The sequence below is a fragment of the Gorilla gorilla genome, chromosome 7 (assembly GCF_029281585.2).
Source record: "Gorilla gorilla gorilla isolate KB3781 chromosome 7, NHGRI_mGorGor1-v2.1_pri, whole genome shotgun sequence".
Lineage (NCBI taxonomy): Eukaryota > Metazoa > Chordata > Mammalia > Primates > Hominidae > Gorilla > Gorilla gorilla.
In genome coordinates, this window is record NC_073231.2 from 32,348,019 (window position 1) to 32,366,497 (window position 18,479).

General features: G+C 38.4%; 1 protein-coding gene across 2 annotated transcripts in view; it reads left to right on the forward strand.

Moving 5' to 3' along the window:
- Positions 1-18,479, forward strand: part of ELP3 (elongator acetyltransferase complex subunit 3) — a 97,794-nt gene that overhangs the window by 38,832 nt on the left and 40,483 nt on the right. For both annotated transcript variants that reach the window (XM_019032525.4, XM_019032528.4), the window contains 2 exons: positions 48-174; positions 5,477-5,670. In XM_019032525.4, the coding sequence (XP_018888070.1) occupies positions 48-174; positions 5,477-5,670 (321 nt within the window). The remainder of the gene's footprint in view (positions 1-47; positions 175-5,476; positions 5,671-18,479) is intronic.

The following is an 18,479-nucleotide window of genomic DNA, read 5'->3' on the forward strand; positions in this document are numbered from 1 at the left end:
ACACAAATAGGTAGTGATTTTCACAGGTAGTGATTTTCTTTCCTTAGGGGCCACACTGTGAAGGCAGTGTGTGAGTCATTTCACCTGGCCAAAGATTCCGGTTTTAAAGTGGTGGCCCATATGATGCCTGACCTGCCAAACGTGGGACTAGAAAGAGACATTGAACAGTTCACAGTAAGTGTGACTTCAGCCAGGCGCATTCAGAATGGCTCTGCATGTTTCTTATCCCATCTGGTCTTGTTGCTTGTTTACTGTTGATGTTTTCCAGTGTTAAAGAAATGCATCCTTATTATAGAATATTAGAAACAGTAGGGTAAGAGACATCACCCATAGCCCCATCAGACAAAACTCTTTTAACATTTTAATGAATTCTTTCCAAGATTTTTCTATGCATAGGTTTTTTGGGGGGTGAGGTTGTTTATGCAAATATAACACAGACATACAAATATATATGACATAGGAAATTATTGTAATAGTTTTTTCACTTAACATTTTAACAAGCATTTATCCATGTTGTAGCCTGGTCTCTGTTAACATGTTAACATATTTAAATGTCTTTTTAATTTAATATGTCATACCTTGCTTAAACCCTTGCAAGTTTTTCAGAATTTAAGATATACTGGTTTTTTAATATTATTTAAAAAACACTGCAGGTAAATGACTTTATATGTGTAATTTTTTTAGTATTTAGGTTTATCTGTTTATGATAAATTCCATGGAATGGAATTATCAGGTAAAGGTAGAAACATTTTAAGAATCTCACTGTATTAATAAGTTGCTTTGCAGAGAGTTATAACAATTTATGCTCATTTCAGCAGAGTTTTTCTTCCCAAATAATTCTCTCCTGTTTATTTTCTATATATGCTTATAGATGCATATGCACATATGTACATATATTTTACTGTTTGCTAGTTTGACCAATAAAAGTGCCATTTTAACTTGCATTTTGAAATTGCAATAATACATTTTTCAAGTTTGTATTTACTAATTACATTTCTTTCATCTTTTTGGAATTGTGTGTTTTTATCCTCTGACTCATTATTCTATTGAGATAAGAATATTTTTAGTATTAGTTTATATGAATTTTTTAGGTAAGGAGATTATGGACTCATTGGTTTTTATATTTGTTTTAAATATTTTCCTTAACCTATTGTTGACCTTTTACTTGTGCTTCCATTAAGTCGATCTTTTCTTTCTTTTTTTTTTTTTTCTTCAAATGCTTCTAAGCTTAGAACTGCCTTTCTGTTCTCTGAATTTTAACTCTGGGTTGTTTTATTGTTGTTATTTTAACTCTCACAGTTTCTTGATCCATGTTAACTTTGTTGTGGGAAATGAGATTGGTCAGGCCTTTTGTTTTTCTTCAGATTCTCCGATAGGGCAAGTGTGTTTTAAGATGATGACGATATTTATCAAGTTATTTCATCTATAAAAGTACTTTTAATTTGCTGTTTGGAAAAATGCAGTTTACCATGTCTTATTTGTGAAGTTAATAATTCTTTCCTCTCAAGAAGTTTACTTTTATTATTTTTTAAGCTGGTGAACTGCACCTGAGGACCTGTTTATGAGATAACATTAATTCACAGATATCCCTCTTCGTAATTCCCCCACAATGGCTATGTAATAGACTGTGAGTCTAGTATCCTCCCCTCAGTAACTAATAGCCAGGTGCTCAGACACCAGGCCAAAAAGGCACCTGAAACACACTTTTTATTATCATTATTATTATTATTATTATTATTATACTTTAAGTTCTAGGGTACGTGTGCACAACGTGCAGGTTTGTTACGTAGGTATACATGTGCCACGTTGGTTGGCTGCACCCATCAACTTGTCATTTACATTAGGTATTTCTCCTAATGCTATCCCTCCGCCTGCCCCCCACCCCACGACAGGCCCCGGGGTATGATGTTCCCCACCCTGTGTCCCAGTGTGAAACACACTTTTCTTTAGCACAGCTCCTAGGGAGACCAGTAGGATAGCCAGAACTCATAAAGTTTAAGTGCTCCTGAAAAATATAGTATGTTTCATACTGTAGGAAGCCATAGCAAACAGCTGAGTCTCAGTACATATTTTCCTTGGTGTCTTCAACATAAGGAATAGTTCAGTAATAATATTGCAAGGACAACTTTTCTTGTAAACAGATTTATTTGCTTGTTTGTAGTCTTTGCAGGGAAACTCACAGGGAATATGAGTGGATCATATTTCTTTTCTAACTGCGTCCTAGTAAAGAGTAACAGAAGGGAGCTAAAATGAAAAATCTGAGTTCTTTCTAGAGAAGAATTCTCTACAAATTAAATTGTTTTAAAATAAATAAGTTTTAGAAATTGATAAGAAGAGGCAAACAGCTCAGTAGGAAAATGGGCAAAAAACTTGAACAAGCATTTCACAAAAGAGAATATTCAAATAGCCAATAAACCTGTCAAAAAGTTCTCAAAGTAATTAATCTTCAAAGAAGCGAAATTTAAAACTACATTTGGTTTCTCAGTTTTCTACAGCACCTTGGTCTTGTATTGTGGATATAATTTATCTTTTCTTATCTCTCTGAAGAAATTTATTACAGATATTTTTTATACATTTTATTTTTCTGTATGCAATGCCTCTGTTTCCTCCAAGTGCCTTTTGTTTTCTTTTTGTTTTGGTTGGCCCCTTAATGTTCTAGGCTTTCCCCAAGTTTATGATAATCTTCAACCAGTTTCTTATGCCTTTTTTTTTTTTTTTCCTTGAGACGGAGTCTCGCACTGTCATTCGGGCTGGAGTGCAATGGCACGATCTTGGCTCACTGCAACCTCTGCCTCCCGGGTTCAAGCAATTCTCCTGCCTCAGCCTTCTGAGTAGCTGGGATTACAGGTGCCCACCACCACACCTGGCTAATTTTTTGTATTTTTAGTAGAGACGGGGTTTCACCATGTTGACCAGGCTGGTCTCGAACTTCTGACCTCGTGATCTGCCCGCCTCTGCCTCCCAAAGTGCTGGGATTAGAGGCATGAGCCACTGCGCCTGGCCTAAAGCGATTCCTTATGCTTTTAAGAGTAGGGGTTTGAAAAACCGGATGGCAAGGCCTGTGTGCCTAGCTTGCAGGCGTGCTTCACTGAAGAATGTTCTTTTAGCAATAAGCGCTTCTTTCTTTATGGGATTCCTAAATGTCAGTATCGTGAACTCTTACGTAGAGCCATTTGATTCATCCAGAGATGAACTCTCCAACTTCCTGCTTTGGGCTGAGTGGCCTGAGTATATCTCAGGAAGTTGGTTGCTGACATCCAGAGAGTGGGGCGGAGAGTCCACCAGTCTATGTGCTGGCTTTTCCCTGTTTTCAGCCTTGGTCTTCATCTAGACCTTCCTTTGTACCTGGAATCTCAGAGCGCAGAGGCTTTCCAGTTTCTCCAGGGACTAAACGTTCTCATCTGCCTGTTCGGGAAAGGCTAAGGGTTAATGGATAATTCCCTCTATGTACACACTTGATCCAGTACCCCTGTTCTTATTTCCATGTCTCTCCTCCATCCTGCCCAGTTCTTGGTACCTCTGATCCGTGAGCCTTTCTGGGACTCTGCAGTGTGATTGAGCAGGCCTTTCGTTACTGTCTCCTTTTGCTATTTTCTTTACTTGCAAAGTCATTCACAAGGCTTCCTAGTTTCTGTCTTTGAAGAATTTGTTGCCATCTTGGGTCTCATTCTTGCCTCCTTTCTTGTTCTCTTTGTTCTTCTGGGTTTATACTTTTTAAAAAATTCTTTCCTGTTCCTTTTTTTTTTTTTTTTCTTGAGATGGAGTCTCGCTCTGTCACCCAGGCTGGAGTGCAGTGGCACGATCTTGGCTCACTGCAACCTCCGCCTTCTGGGTTCAAGCAATTCTCGTGCCTCAGCCTCCTCAATAGCTGGGATTACAGATGCGCACCACCACGTCCAGCTAATTTTTGTATCTTTAGTGGAGATGGGGTTTCACCATGTTAGCCAGGCTGGTCTTGAACTCCTGACCTCAGGTGATCCACCTGCCTTGGCCTCCCAGCGTGCTGGGATTACAGGTGTGAGCCACTGCGCCTGGCCCCTGTTACTTTAGTGTGGTTTTGGAGGGAAAGAAAAGAAACACTTTTTTAAATTCTCTAGTGTAACCGAAAATTGAGAACCAATCAATTTTCATTCTTTCCAAAGGAATGTATCAGCCCATATGTCTCCGAAACTTATTATACAAGCACCAGAAATACTTTTCTAAATCCCATGTTCAAATGTAGATTCAGACTGGGTGAACAATGGCTTCCATACGTGCTCTTTGTGGGATGGCTGCAGAATATTTATTAAAGACCTGATGATTCTTTAAAATATAAATGTTATAGGAAAATCACACAATTACAGAAGAAGATCTCTGAAACTAAATAGTACGTAAAGAATACAGCATTTAAGAACGTGACAGATGTCAATGAGAGATGGAAAAGTCTATTGTTATATTTCTTTGTAAAGCAAGTTAAACAATGAAGAGCTTTGGAAGACTAATGTGGCAAAGATAAAAAGGATTTTTCCAGTTTACAAGATAGAGCCCTGCCAGCTGAGTAGATACTCCCACCAGGGTGGGAGTGAGAGGGGACTGTGAGTCCACTTTCATTTCTCCGAAATATATTATGCAAAACAAGATTAGAGCAAATTATCAGTGCAAAGTCATGGAAAGGAGAATGCCTGGTGTCTCATTGCTACATCCCAAAATAAAGAAAGAAAGCAGCCAGCTGGGGTGATGTAGTATAAGAAATGACTGTGCCAAAAGTCGTTGAGTTAGATGTATTGCTCAGTGTCCAGATAACAGATGGACAACGTGTAGCCCAGGATAGGAATGGTGCCAGTTGGTTTAGGGACAGAGTAGTCATATCCAGGGATCAGCAAACTTTTCCTCTAAAGGGCCCTATAGTAAACATTTTAAATTTTGTAAGCTAGATGATCTCTGTCACAACTTTTGAAATGTAAGCAATTAAGTATATTCCATTATTAAAGAAAGGTATACTCTAGAGGTGAAGGCAGACATTGAATAGATTGTCATGTGATGATAAGAAAGAGGTAATACTGGGTTCAGTGGGATTTTTTTTTTAAGTGGGACAGCTAGTATTTGAAAGTCAGAGGGGCCTCTCTGAAGAAGTGGCATTCAGACTGAAACCTGAAGAGTAGCTAGATAAAGAAAAATTGATGAGCTTTCCAGGCAAAGGAAATTGCCTTTGCAGGAGTGGAAAGGCCAGATGGTGAGGGGTGGCATGAGATGAGATTGTGCAGGAGACAAGCTGGAATGGTGAGGGCCTAGTGCAGTCCAGCACACACTTGCTTTGCCCCAGTGAGACTACAGAAACAAGGAGTTTCTGTTCTGTCTGTACGCCCTACCTGGTCAGAAGCAAAGGCTGCCCCAGGGCCTACTGGGTGTGCCAGAGAAGCTGTCAAGGGTTGAGATTTCACCCTTGGTGATCTCTGCATAACTAATGGAGAAGTCATTTTCTGTTCTCTATTCACAGGAGTTTTTTGAGAACCCTGCTTTTCGTCCCGATGGGCTGAAACTCTATCCTACCCTGGTGATTCGTGGGACCGGGCTTTATGAGCTTTGGAAATCAGGAAGATATAAGAGTTACTCTCCTAGTGACCTGGTTGAATTGGTGGCTCGGATCCTAGCCTTCGTGCCTCCATGGACTCGAGTGTACCGAGTACAGAGGTAGTGTGTTATCTTTTATTCCTAAAATAGTTGGTGACTAGTCTGTTTACTATTTCTCATGGAAATAGTCTGATTTCATATTGAGGGTTTTGGATTTTTCTTAATGGAAATAAGATAACTGGAATGCTATCTGTAAATAGGGAGGGATGGAAATCATAGCATGTCTAAGCCACTTTGCCAATAACGTATTTATTTATCTACCCATTCATTCATGAGCCTGGAGACGGAGCCATGACGGTCAATAGGCATGGTGCTTGCTTCCGAGCAGCTTATGGTCCAGTTCAGTGTTTCCTCTTCCAGGTCTGCTTCCATCTAGATGCAGTAATGGGTATGAGCATAAGAAGTGTGGCCGTGTGTGCAATCTCTGTTCTAGAGCCTCTGAAAGAAAAAGTAGCAACAATCACTCTTTACAGATATTAATGTAAATGTGGAGGAAAGGTGACATATTTCTGATGGCTTGAAGAAAACAAAATAATCTGAACTGCTTTCTTCCTAGAAAAGAGAAAGTAAGATCTCATTTACAATCAGGAACCTTATTTACCTATTTATACTTACATACATACATACATATATACTGGAAACATAACATCACAGAAAAATTTTAGAAGCCATAAAGTTACCTGTATACCTACAATCCTAACAAAGCCAACTCCCACACACACATTCCCACCACCCTGCCAAAAACTACCCAGGTTCCAATATTACAAATGCAAGACCAGAAGGAGACTGCAAATGCATTACAATCAGCTGCTAGAGCAGGACTCCACTGAGCACAGAAACTGTGTGACTGATCATGTAAAGCAATGAACACTGAAAACAAGCTGAATTAACTACTTAAGGAAAATTATCAAGGATATAAAGTAACGGACTTGCTTGAAGGTCAAAGGACATTTACATGATACTTCTGCTGCATACTGATTTCTCAGTTTTAAAATCATTGGCCAAACTGCAGGATCTAAATTGCCTATATGGTCTCTATTTTTAAAAATACACCTAAGAATACCAAGGAGATTTTAATAGAAAAATCAACTGTTGAAATTGCTTGTGTGGCCCTTCCCCTTGTTGTTCAACCCTTCTGAAGCAATTCAGTCCAAAGGACATTAGGTGGTGCGGAGCAGTGTAGGTATCCACATGCAGGAGGCAGGGAGCCACAGGGTCCAGAGCAGGGTGAGAAGGTCACTCATTCACATGCAGGAGGCAGAGGCGTGGTGCAGGCTGATGAAGTCAGAATGTGGCGAAAAGGGCACTCACTCCCACCAAGGGCAGATCTGGTACAGGATGTCAGAGCTGTACGTCCTCTAGGGGTGGGTTGGGGGTATATGCAGAAGAGGAGACAGCAAGAAAAGACTAGTTACTTACAGGGAGTTGATCTAATCAGCAGATATATTAAGGATACTGGGTGCTAGGTTTTTTTTGTTATCTTAGAAGTCAATTACAAAAGTTGAAAGAGGAGAAAATTAGTGTGAGCACTGGTGTTTTGGAACAGGAGATAGTGGTGTGAACTCATGGTTTCCAACATATAGGTACATATAGAAATAAGTGTAAATGTAATGAATAACAACACAGGTGGCCCTTCATATCTTCGGATTCTGCATTCTACAAATTCAACCAACTGCAGATGGAAAATATTCAGAAAAAACAGTGGGTGGTTATTGCATCTGTACTGAACATGTATAGATTTTTTTTCTTGTCATTACTCCCTAAACAATACAGTATAACAACTATAGTACTTACAGTGTATTAGATATCAATAAATAATCTAGAGGCCAGGCGTGGTGGCTCATGCCTGCAATCCCAGCATTTTGGGAGGCCGAAGTGGGCAGATTACCTGAGGTCAGGAGTTTGAGACCAGCCTGGCCAACATGGTGAAACCCTGTCTCTACTAAAAATACAAAAAATGGCCAGACGTGGTGGCAGGTGCCTGTAATCCCAGCTACTCAGGAGGCTGAGGCAGGAGAATCACTTGAACCCGGGAGGCAGAGGTTGCAGTGAGCAGAGATCATGCCATTGCATTCCAACCTGGGTGACAAAAGTGAAACTCCATCTCAAAAAAAAGTAATCTAGAGGTGATTTAAAGTATACAGGAGGATGTGCATAGGTTATATGCAAATACTACACCATTTTATATGAGGGACTTGAGCATCCATGGATTTTGGTGTCTTTGGGAGTCCTAGAACCAATCCCCTTTGGATACCGAGGGACAACTGTACATATTTTGTGTGTGTGTGTGTGTGTTTTATAGCAATGAGTGTACTTAGTTTCCAGTGAGCACAGCTGGTTTCTAGATCTTGGTCTCTAAATGCTCTCCATTACTAAAAGGAACCTCTTGTGCCAGAAAGTAAGGAAGTATTCAAAGAAGAAAAGGGAATCTGGCTTAAATGGCTCCCATTGGCCAAATCTGGGACAATTTGAGCATCAAAATAAATATTGATATTAACAGATTATAACCAGCTGAATAAAATAGGAATCCACTAGTTTATACCAATATTCATAATTAATGAATTGTAAGTGTGATTCAGAAACATAATATTTGCAGTCAGTCTTCATCATTCTCAGATTCCTTATTTGCAAATTTTCCTACTCACTAAAATTCGTTTGTGACTCAAATCCAATACTGGCATTTTCACAGTCATTCTTGGGCATGCTTAGCAGTGAAAAATTTGAGTTGCCCAGCATTGTCACCAGCTGAGGTCAAACAGGTGGTGCTCTGCCTTCTCGTTTCAGTGCTCACACTGGGAGCCAATGTCCTTCTTGCAGTCTGTTTCATGCCATGTTTTTCAAAGTTTTGTGCAATTTTTTGAGGATTCGCCATTTAGTATGGCCCCCAAGCATAGTACTGAAGTGCTGGCTATTGCTCCTGAGTGCAGGAAGGCTGTGACGTGCCTTCTGGAGAGAATACATGTTATGTAAGCTTTGTTCAGGCATGAGTGATATGCCGTTGGCCATGAGTTCAGTGTTCATGAATCAACAATATATATCAGATAAGGTGTGTTTAAACAGAAACACACATAAAACAAGGTTATGTATTAAACAGTCGACAAAAATATTGTGACCAGGGCCTCACGGGAACCTAACCTTGTATTTTCCCTAAGAGCAATTACTCAGTATACAATGTAAGTGTGTTGGTGACACTTGGTGTAGAATGTTAACTACTTATTGCCTGCTAACAGAACTAGAACCAACTACCGACTGTACATAGTTGCAGAGTATCTCCCCCACCGTACTTACCAATTGCAGAGTGAAAGAGAATAACCTAATAGTGGGAAAACCTGGCAGCTGATCAAAGTGTACATTATCAGTAATAGGACAAATCACAATTCTAGGCTGCCTGATAGAGGGTATGAGAACATAGCATCACTTCTCTGTTACTCAGCCAGAACTTCACAATCTGAATCCAATAGTCAGGAGACGTTAGACAAAACAAAATTGAGGAACATTCTAAAACATAACTGGCCCGTAATCTTCAAAAGTATCAGGATGAAGAAAAGAGTTCCAACTTGAAGGAGACTACACAGACATGACAATTAAATACAAGGTTCTGAACTGGGTCCTTTGGCTGTAAAGGACTTTATTGGGACACTGGTGAAACTCAGATGGGGTCTAGGATTAGACACTAGTGAAGCATCCATGTTAACTTCCTCATTTTGATGGTTCTTTTGTGGTTATGTAAGAGAATATCCTCGTAGGAAATATTTAAAGTATTCTCAGGGCGTTGGGACATCTTATTTGCAAATTAACTTTCAAATAGTTCAGGAAAATAATTATTTGTACTGCACTTGGGACTTTTTGTGTAACTTTGTGATTGTTTCAAAATCTAAATTAATACAGTAGACAACAAAGCTGCAGTAAATAGCATTCACAGAGACAAAAGAAAAAGATGATTTGCATGTATAACTGACTCAAGCAACCAGAGAGCAGTAAAGATGCAGCTTCTTAGCCGCAGAGCATGGCAACAGATAGCACAAAATAGTTAGCAATTTCACATCCAGAAATACCGGAAGTAACAAGGCATGGATCCCACAGGCAATCAGATGAAGAATTTGCATTTTCTCCCTTCGTTTTCGGCTTAAATTTCTTTCTGCTGTAACCAGTGAGTCAAAAGCAGCAGAGACATTGCTATACCATTAAAAGCTTAATTTTATAGACTTTTAAATACCACTATGCGACATTATCCTGGCCTACCAACAACTGAGAAAATAAGGACTTGAAGAAAACAAGGGCAGCAGAAATAGTCTCTATAGGAAAAATGTAAAGGAGTGATGACAGGAAGAGTGGAGAACACTTATATGATACAACCAAAAGGTCATATGATAAGAAAGGCATGACATTATTAATAAGCAACATATGAGGCCTGTTAAGGAAACCTGGCTGTTCTCAGTTCTTCTGATATGACCCCGTTACACTTCTCCTGTGGAGAATTGGCCCATAGGAGAGTCCACAAGCTCCAATTGCAGGAGGCCCAACTGTCACATATGTTTCTCTATCAATACATCACTTATGGAGCTTGTGAGTGAGGAGTGGTACAGGTGGATGTAGGCTTAAGATTTCGAAGTGATACTCTTCACACATAGGTGGGTGGATTAAAATGTAATGGAATACTGTAAAACAAGAGGCAGTGGTGCAATCTCTTTCAAAATGTGGAATTAGTAATGTCCTCGATGAGTCTGAGGACAGTTTATTGTTTGAAGATAGTGATGACTCAGTTCCTAATACAGTAATGCCATTGGTGAAGAGAGTCATCCAGAGTCTAGCTGTGATGTCAGGTTTTTATGCTTTAGGATTGATAATGTAGTTAACTGTGAATATGATCATTTGCTAGATTTTTTAGTACGAAGACTAATATCTTCATAGTATTTTCCATTTTGTTTTCTTATTTTTTATGTAGTTTTGGTGCTTTTAACTATGATATTTGTTGTCACACACGTTTCTGTTAGAATTCATTTTTTTTTAACGTACCTTACTGTGGACTGAGGTTCAGTAGAGCATTTACTTTTTTGTAAGCATGAGGAGAATTCCTTGAGATGCATTATGTTACTTTATGTTTTGCATTGAGTGTTACTAAACTATTACTCTGACTGCCTGCGTAAGAACTCATTCATATTTATTATATTTTGCTACTTCCTTTTTACTCATTTCTTTGTATATACCACATTGAAAAATGATTCAGATTTATTTTATATTGGAACTTGCTTTTTATTCTTAACAGCCACTGAAATCACTGAAATTTTAGACTAGGCGTATGCAGTGCTGAGGTAGCGTATGAGATTTCATGTTCTAGTCAATGTATTACATACATCTTGTGTTTCTGCTGTGTAGCACCACTCCATGATCTCATACACTTCTTTTTTGATCATGTGATTTTATATTCCCCCCAACAGTCTGTAGAATATTACTAATTATCCAGAACTTATGTTTCTTCCTGATTTCTAGCCATAAAATATTCTATTTACATGAGCAAAATAATGTTTTCTCTGTAAAACCACTAAACCACTTTCAATATATGTATTAATAACAAGTTAACATTATTTTTCCAAAAATTTCCTTACAAAGTTGGAGTGCATCTTTACATATCAGTATATTTTATACACTAGCAAATTTGCTGTTAGCACTTTCATGTTCCATTTCCTAAGGATTTAGAATAATCTTCATGGTTATAAACTTAATGGCAGCATAGTACTCTGCAATTTTAATTTGTCTTTTTTAGTAAACTGTTCGCCTTGTTAGAAATTTAGGTCGCTTCCAGGTTTCTTTGCTTTCTTCTTCGTTTTTTAAATGTAATTATCCTGGTATCCTGGCCTCCACTACAGCTAAACTTCATAGAACTTTCTACTGCTGTTGAAGTAATCTCTTAGAGTAGTATAATGTGGGAGAAGGATTACGCATGGTAAAGAGTCTAAGCATCTTTTCATTATTATTATACTTCTTAAATCCTTTCTGGAACAAGGGGAAAATAAATAAATGTTACAGTTTTTGCTATGAATATTGATATGGCTTTCCAAAGGGATTATACCAGTTTAAAGTAAACATTTACTGGTTTTATCACAACCTCTATAGAATTGGGTGCTTTATAGTATTTTTATTTTATTTAATTAAGGGTATTAATTTGCATTTCCCTAGTTTCCCTTGTAACTGATTATTATTTGTGTTTCTTCTTACATCAGTTGTATGTTTATATTTAATTTGCCAGTCATGAAATTTGGATTATAAATATTGTCTTTTTATTGAGAAAGCTCAGAAAAAGTTCATAAATGTTGCCTCATTTTGAATTCTTTCCTCTCACCCAAACGAATAGGAGACTAGGGAACCAAGAGGCCACATTCATGTTTGTATAGGACACTTAGCACATAATAACAATCTGATAGCTGTGTTCTAGTAAAACAGCTTCATATCTCTATTTAAAAACCTAAAATTCGGCCAGGCACAGTGGCTCACGTGTGTAATCTCAGCACTTTGGGAGGCCGTGGCAGGTAGATCGCTTGAGCCTAGGAGTTCAAGACCAGCCTGGGAAACATGGTGAAACCTGATCTCTACCAATAAATAAAAACATTTTAAAAATTAGCCAGATGAGGTGGCACATGCCTGTAGTCCCAGCTGCTCAGGAGTCTGAGGTGGGAGAATCACTTGAGCCTGGGAGGTCGAGGCTGCAATAAGATGTAATTGCTCCACTGCACTCCAGCCTAGGCAACAGAGTAAGACCCTGTCTCCAAAAACAAAAACCCTGAAATTCCATTTCAAAGTGTTTTAAAATTTATATTCAGATATAACTAGAATTTGGTAACTAGAATTTTGGAATTCAGACATTATCTAAAATGTCTAGACTTTTAGAAAGAAACTTGTATTAGGCTGGGCACGGTGGCTCACGCCTGTTTTCCCAGCAGTTTGGAAGGCTGAGGCGGGCAGATCACCTGAGGTCAGGAGTTCAAGACCAGCATGGCCAACATGGCAAAACCCTGTCTCTACTAAAAATACAAAAAAAATTAGCCGAGTGTGGTGGTGGGCACCTATAATCCCAGCTACTTGGGAGGCTGAGGCGGTAGAATTGCTTGAACCTGGGAGGCAGAGGTTGCAGTGAGCTGAGATCGTGCCACTGCACTCAGCCTGGTGACAGAGTGAGACTCCATCTCAAAAAAAAATAAAATAAAATAAAAAAGAAACCTGTATCAAAAGCTAGATAGTAAAATTTTGAAATAAAAATGCTCAGAAAAATGTTAATTGCTAACTTAAACATTATAGTCAAATGTGTATGAGAAGGCTGAGTGTTTATACAGCATCAGGTGGCTGAGAAACTTTCTGATTTGGGAAGAGAGACTCATGGGGATTTTACTCAGCAATGTTTTTTTCTAGCTTCAGCCTTAAAGTTTTAGAGCAATTCTGAGACTGTAGAAAATTGCTATTAGTCTAAGACTACAGTTAAGCACCCTGACTCTGTTTAATTTGATATTAGTTATGTCTTGCTAGGAAGAAACCACTGGCAAAGGAGAAAAGTCTCCTCCCAGGATATTTAGTCCAGATGATTTTTAATAATTATAGTTTATTTATTTTTGTTTGAAATCATTGTAAAGGAACATCATTTGTGTCTTTCTGTTCAGTGCCTTTAGAAAATCTGCATAGCCTCCATGGAGGTTCACCTAGTGGCAGCTTCCACCAATTATAGGCAACACACTGTTGACTGGTGAAGCTGAACTTACAAGGTTTATCTGGAGAAGGACCTTTTTTTTGTTTGTTTTGAGACGGAGTCTAACCCTTGTCACCTAGGCTGGAGTGCAATGGCACAATCTCAGCTCACTGCTACCTCTGCCTCACAGGTTCAAGCGATTCTCCTGCCTCAGCCTCCTGAGTAGCTGGGATTACAGGCTCCCGTCACCGCGCCCGGCTAATTTTTGTACTTTTAGTAGAGACGGGGTTTCGCCATTTCGGCCAGGCTGGTTTCGAACTCCTGACCTCAGGTGATCCGCCTGCCTTGGCCACCCAAAGTGCTGGGATTACAGGCGTGAGCCACCATGCCCGGCCAAGAAGGAACTTAGGCAGGTATCAGAAGGGAGAATGGAGGAAAGGAAGATAATTTGAGTGAGAACACAATGTTTCACACTTTTAAAATTTTACTGTATTTTACTGATAGATTACTTGATGTTTTTAATTGGTTATTTTCCCCGCCCTGCCCTACCCATTACCTTTTTTTAAAAAAGACTATTTATACTTTTTAGTTTTATGACAGTTGAGTTAGTAACATCTTCCAGGGTGTTTTTATGAAGCAGCATCCTAATAGAAGATGCTGTGTTCTAGCCCTGAAGGGTGCAGTCAATGATTAAATGTAAAATTCTGTCCAGACACATGATGGAGCCACATTAAACTGTTGCTGCCCTCAGGCTATTTGACAGCTGTCTGCTGATGTGATATTTAAATCATCGTGAAACATTAGAATAGGAATACCAATTCACAACCCAAGCATGTTTCTGAAGTATGAGCAACTGCAGACCAAAAAAGGCCTAGACATCACTTGAAAGGTTTCTGATGAGCAAATTGCAAATATCAGCACCTCTAAGCTTGAAATGTTACCTGTTGAAATAGAACAGTGAATGTTCTTGTATGTAATCGATCTTCAGGCCAAGAAAGTGGAACTAGATTGAATCAAATGGAGAAACCTAAAAATAATTTTAACTCCTACCTAGATGAATGTAGCAAGCTCAGATAGTAATCTCATCTAGGTTTTCAACTCCTAGAAGACTGTAACAATGCCTGCTTATATAGTCCAGATTGCTTACTGCAGTAGTCTGTCCATTGAACATGTTCATCATACATAGAATTATCTCTTTTCATTTTCAGTGAAAAAGACTTTGTCACTGAAACTGGCAATTACCACATTTCTGTTCCTTAATGAGGAAAAACTTCCATCTGGTATACTCGCGGCACGATACTACCAAAGACCATTGAATCCATGTTGCATTCTCATAGTGGCAGACGTAAATTTAAGGACATTTGTGAATTGTCAGCATCAACGTGAATGCCTGTTACCAGGTCCTCACTGACTTGTGCTCTCTGGTAATCAGGGCCAGCTTCAAGGATATGTGACCCATGCAGTCTCATAGGGTCTTGCACTTGGCTTAATATTCTGCTGTCACCGTCTTGAAATTATTAATAATTTTTTTCACAAGGACTCATGTTCTCATTTTGCACCGGGCCCCACAGATTCTGTAGCAGCCTCCTGGGTCTTTTTATCATACAGTTCTGCTTACCAACACTGTATGTAAAACCTTCCCTAGAGAGTTTACGTCTATTGAAATTTTAATGTCTTTTGAAAGTACCAGTTTGTTATTAAAAATATTTGTAGAGATCATCTCCCCTTGCCTTCCTATCTCCCCTTCCCACTGCCTGTGGAGACAGTGCACCTGAAGCGTGGCCAGCAGCATGCCTGGCACCTGACTGATGCAGAGGTAAGGAGAGGGAGTGCAGAGATGGCAACTGCAGTTGTTGAGAGATTAGTTACATTGAGCAAAGAAGTTATTTGATTTAGCAAATGAGTAGATGTCCTAAAGATAAGGAGAGCCAGTTTTCTCACTCCCTGAAGGGATTTACAAACATTTAAAAGGTGAAAGCTGAAAAGAACACCAAGGTACCATGTTAGTATTGGAATTATCAGTATGAACTTACGGGTTTAAAAATTTATATATAGAAATAGTTATAGCATGTATGTTTATATATATAAATATATGTCTCTCTCTGTGTGTGTATGTGTATGCATGCATATATTTCTTAGTAGTGTATACTGAGAGGTTCTAGAGGCAATGACACCCAGCAGTAATAAACACAGTGAGTTCCAAGATTATAGTTTCTAAAACCACTCTCCACTAAAAGAAATCAGTGCTTAGAAAAATGACCATTTCCAGGGCTGGGCAGCAAACATACAGGATGAACACAGGACATCTTGTTGTTCCAGAGAGTAAGTAAATAATCAAAGAATGACGGGTCATGTCAGAAGGACCTAGAAACCAGCCTGAATGCATACCCACTGGCAAAAATCTAATGTCAGCAACAAAATAAATAATGTTAATATTAGTTAAAAACTTGTATAAAATAGGAATCCATAAGTTTATACTGATATACATAAATGAACAGATAAATAGGAAAGAAGGGAAAAGTCTTCCTTACATACAAGGTCAACTAGTAAATATAGAAGGGATGGTAGAAATAGTCACTATTTGGTAACCATTAGATTAGTAGTAAATGCTTCTACTAATAGCATTTACATTGGTGTCATACTATAATACTACACTACATTGGTGTAATACTACAATAGCATTAGGTGATAGACACAGGAGTCATCAGTCAATATGAGACTAGTAGTTGTAGGTTTGATGAGGAACAGGGTGTTGTCATGATATTGACATTTCTCCCCATAAAATATTACTCAGATGTAAAAGGGGAAATGGTGACCATGGTGTAGATAGCCGGCAGACAGTCTTGACCAGGGCATCCTGTGACGAAACAGGTCAATATAGCATGCCTATATTATTCACTGAGACAGGGCATCATTTCTGTGGTATTCCTGCCAAGAATTCATGGCCTCTGGTCATGAGGAAACACTGGACACATCCAGTGAGAATAAAGACTTTCTAACTGGATACCATTAAGTATGGTGTTAGCGATAGGCATTTTTAGATACTCTTTATCAAGTTGAAGAAGTTCCCCTTTATTCCTAGTTTACTGAGAGCTTTTATCATGAATGGGTGTTGGATTTTGTCAAATGCACTTTCTGTATCGACTAATATCGTGAGATTTTCTACTTTAGCTCATTGTTTTGATGAATTACGATAAATCGCACTTGGTTTCAACATATTCTTTTTATGCATTTGATACATTGGATTTCATTTGCTAATATTGTGTTGAGGATTTTTGCATCTATGTTCATGAGAGATGTTGGTCTGTAGTTGCTGTGATCTGAATGTTCCTCACCCACAAAAAAATAAAAATTCATGTGTTGAAATCCATACCATCAGGAGGTGGGACCTTTTAGGATGTGATTAGGTTAATAAGGCAGAGCCCTCATGAATGGGGTTAGTTACTCAATATAAGAGGCCCCAGAGAACTGCCTCATTCCTTCCATCATATGAGACACAGCAAGAAGGCACCATCTGTGAGAAAGTGGGCCCTCACCAGGCACTGAATATGCAAGTACCTTAATCTTGGCCACCAGAACTGGAAGAAATAAATTCCTGTTCATAATCTAAACAGTTCATGGTATTTTGTTAGAGCAGCTCGAACAGACTCAGACAGTAGTTTTCTTGTAAGTTCTTTGTCTGGTTTTGGTATTAAGGATGCTGGCCTCACAGAATGAGTTAAGAAGTACTAAGAAGTATTCCCTCTGCTTCTGTCCTCTGAAAGAGATTGTAGAGAATTGGTATAGTCTTGCTTAAATGTTTGGTAGAATTCACCAGTGATATAGTCTTATTCAGACTGAGTATTTCTTCTTGTGAGTTTTGGCAGATTGTATCTTTCAGGGACTTTGTCCATTTCATCTAGGTTATCAAATTTGTGGGCATAGAGTTGTTCATAGTTTTCCATTGTTATCCTTTTAATGTTCATGGGCTCTGTAGTGATGTCTCCTCTTTCACTTCTGATACTAGGCGTTTCCATCCTCTCCTTTTTGTTAGCTTGGCTAGAGGCTAATCAACTTTTGATTGGTCTTTTCAAAGAACCAGTTTTTGGTTTCATTGATTTGTTTCTCTGTTGATTTCCTGTTTCAATTTCAATTTCCACTCTAATTCTTATTATTTATGTTCTCCTGCTTACTTTGGATTTAATTTACTCATTTTATAGTTTCCTAAGATGGAAATTTAGATTTTTTATTTTAGATTATTCTTCTAATATAGGCATTCAGTGCTATAAATTTTCCTCTAAGCACTGCTTTTGCTGCCCTCGTTCTTTGTTTCTATTTTTGTCTTCCATTCTTTTTCTGCCCTTTGTGGTTTTAATTAAGCATTATGTATTATTCCATTTTCTCTCCTTTCTTAGCATATCAGTTATTCTTCTTTTTTTACTTTTTTTTTCCAGTGGTTGCCCTAGAATTTGCAATGTGCATTTACTACTAATCTGAATTCACTTTCAAATAACACTATACCACTTCACTTCACAGGTAATGTGATACCTTTATAATAACAAAATAATCCTAATTCCTCCCTCCTGTCCCGTGTGTCATTGCTGTCATTCATTTCACTTAAATACATGCATAAGTAAGCATTTGTATATATGTATGTATATACACACACATAAGCTATCTATAGCAGCATACATAATTGAATACATTGTTGCTATTGAACAAACTCTGTTAGATCATTTTAAAATAAGAAAAAGGAAAGGTTTTATTTTACCCTTGTTTTTGTTCAACATTTCTCTTTATGTAGGTCTGAGTTTCTGACCCATATCATTTTCCTTCCCTCTAAAGAATTTCTTTTAACATTTCTTGCAAGGCAGATCTATTAGCAACAAATTCCCTGAATTTTTGTCTGAGAAAGCCTTTTTCTCTCCTTTATTATCCTTTGAAAGAATACTTTCATAGGATACAGAATTCTAGGTTGGTGGCGGGTGTTTTTTTTCCTATCAGCACTTTAAATACTTCACTGTACTCTCTTCTTGCTTGCATGGTTTCTTAGGGGAAGTTGGATATAATTTTTATTTTTCTCTATACGTAAGGTGTTTCCCCCCCTCCCCAGCTTCTTTCAGGAATGTTCTTTCTCTTTTTATTTTCTGTAGTTTGAAAATGAAATGCCTACGTGTAGGTTTTGGGGGCATTTATCCTGTTTGGTATTCTCTGA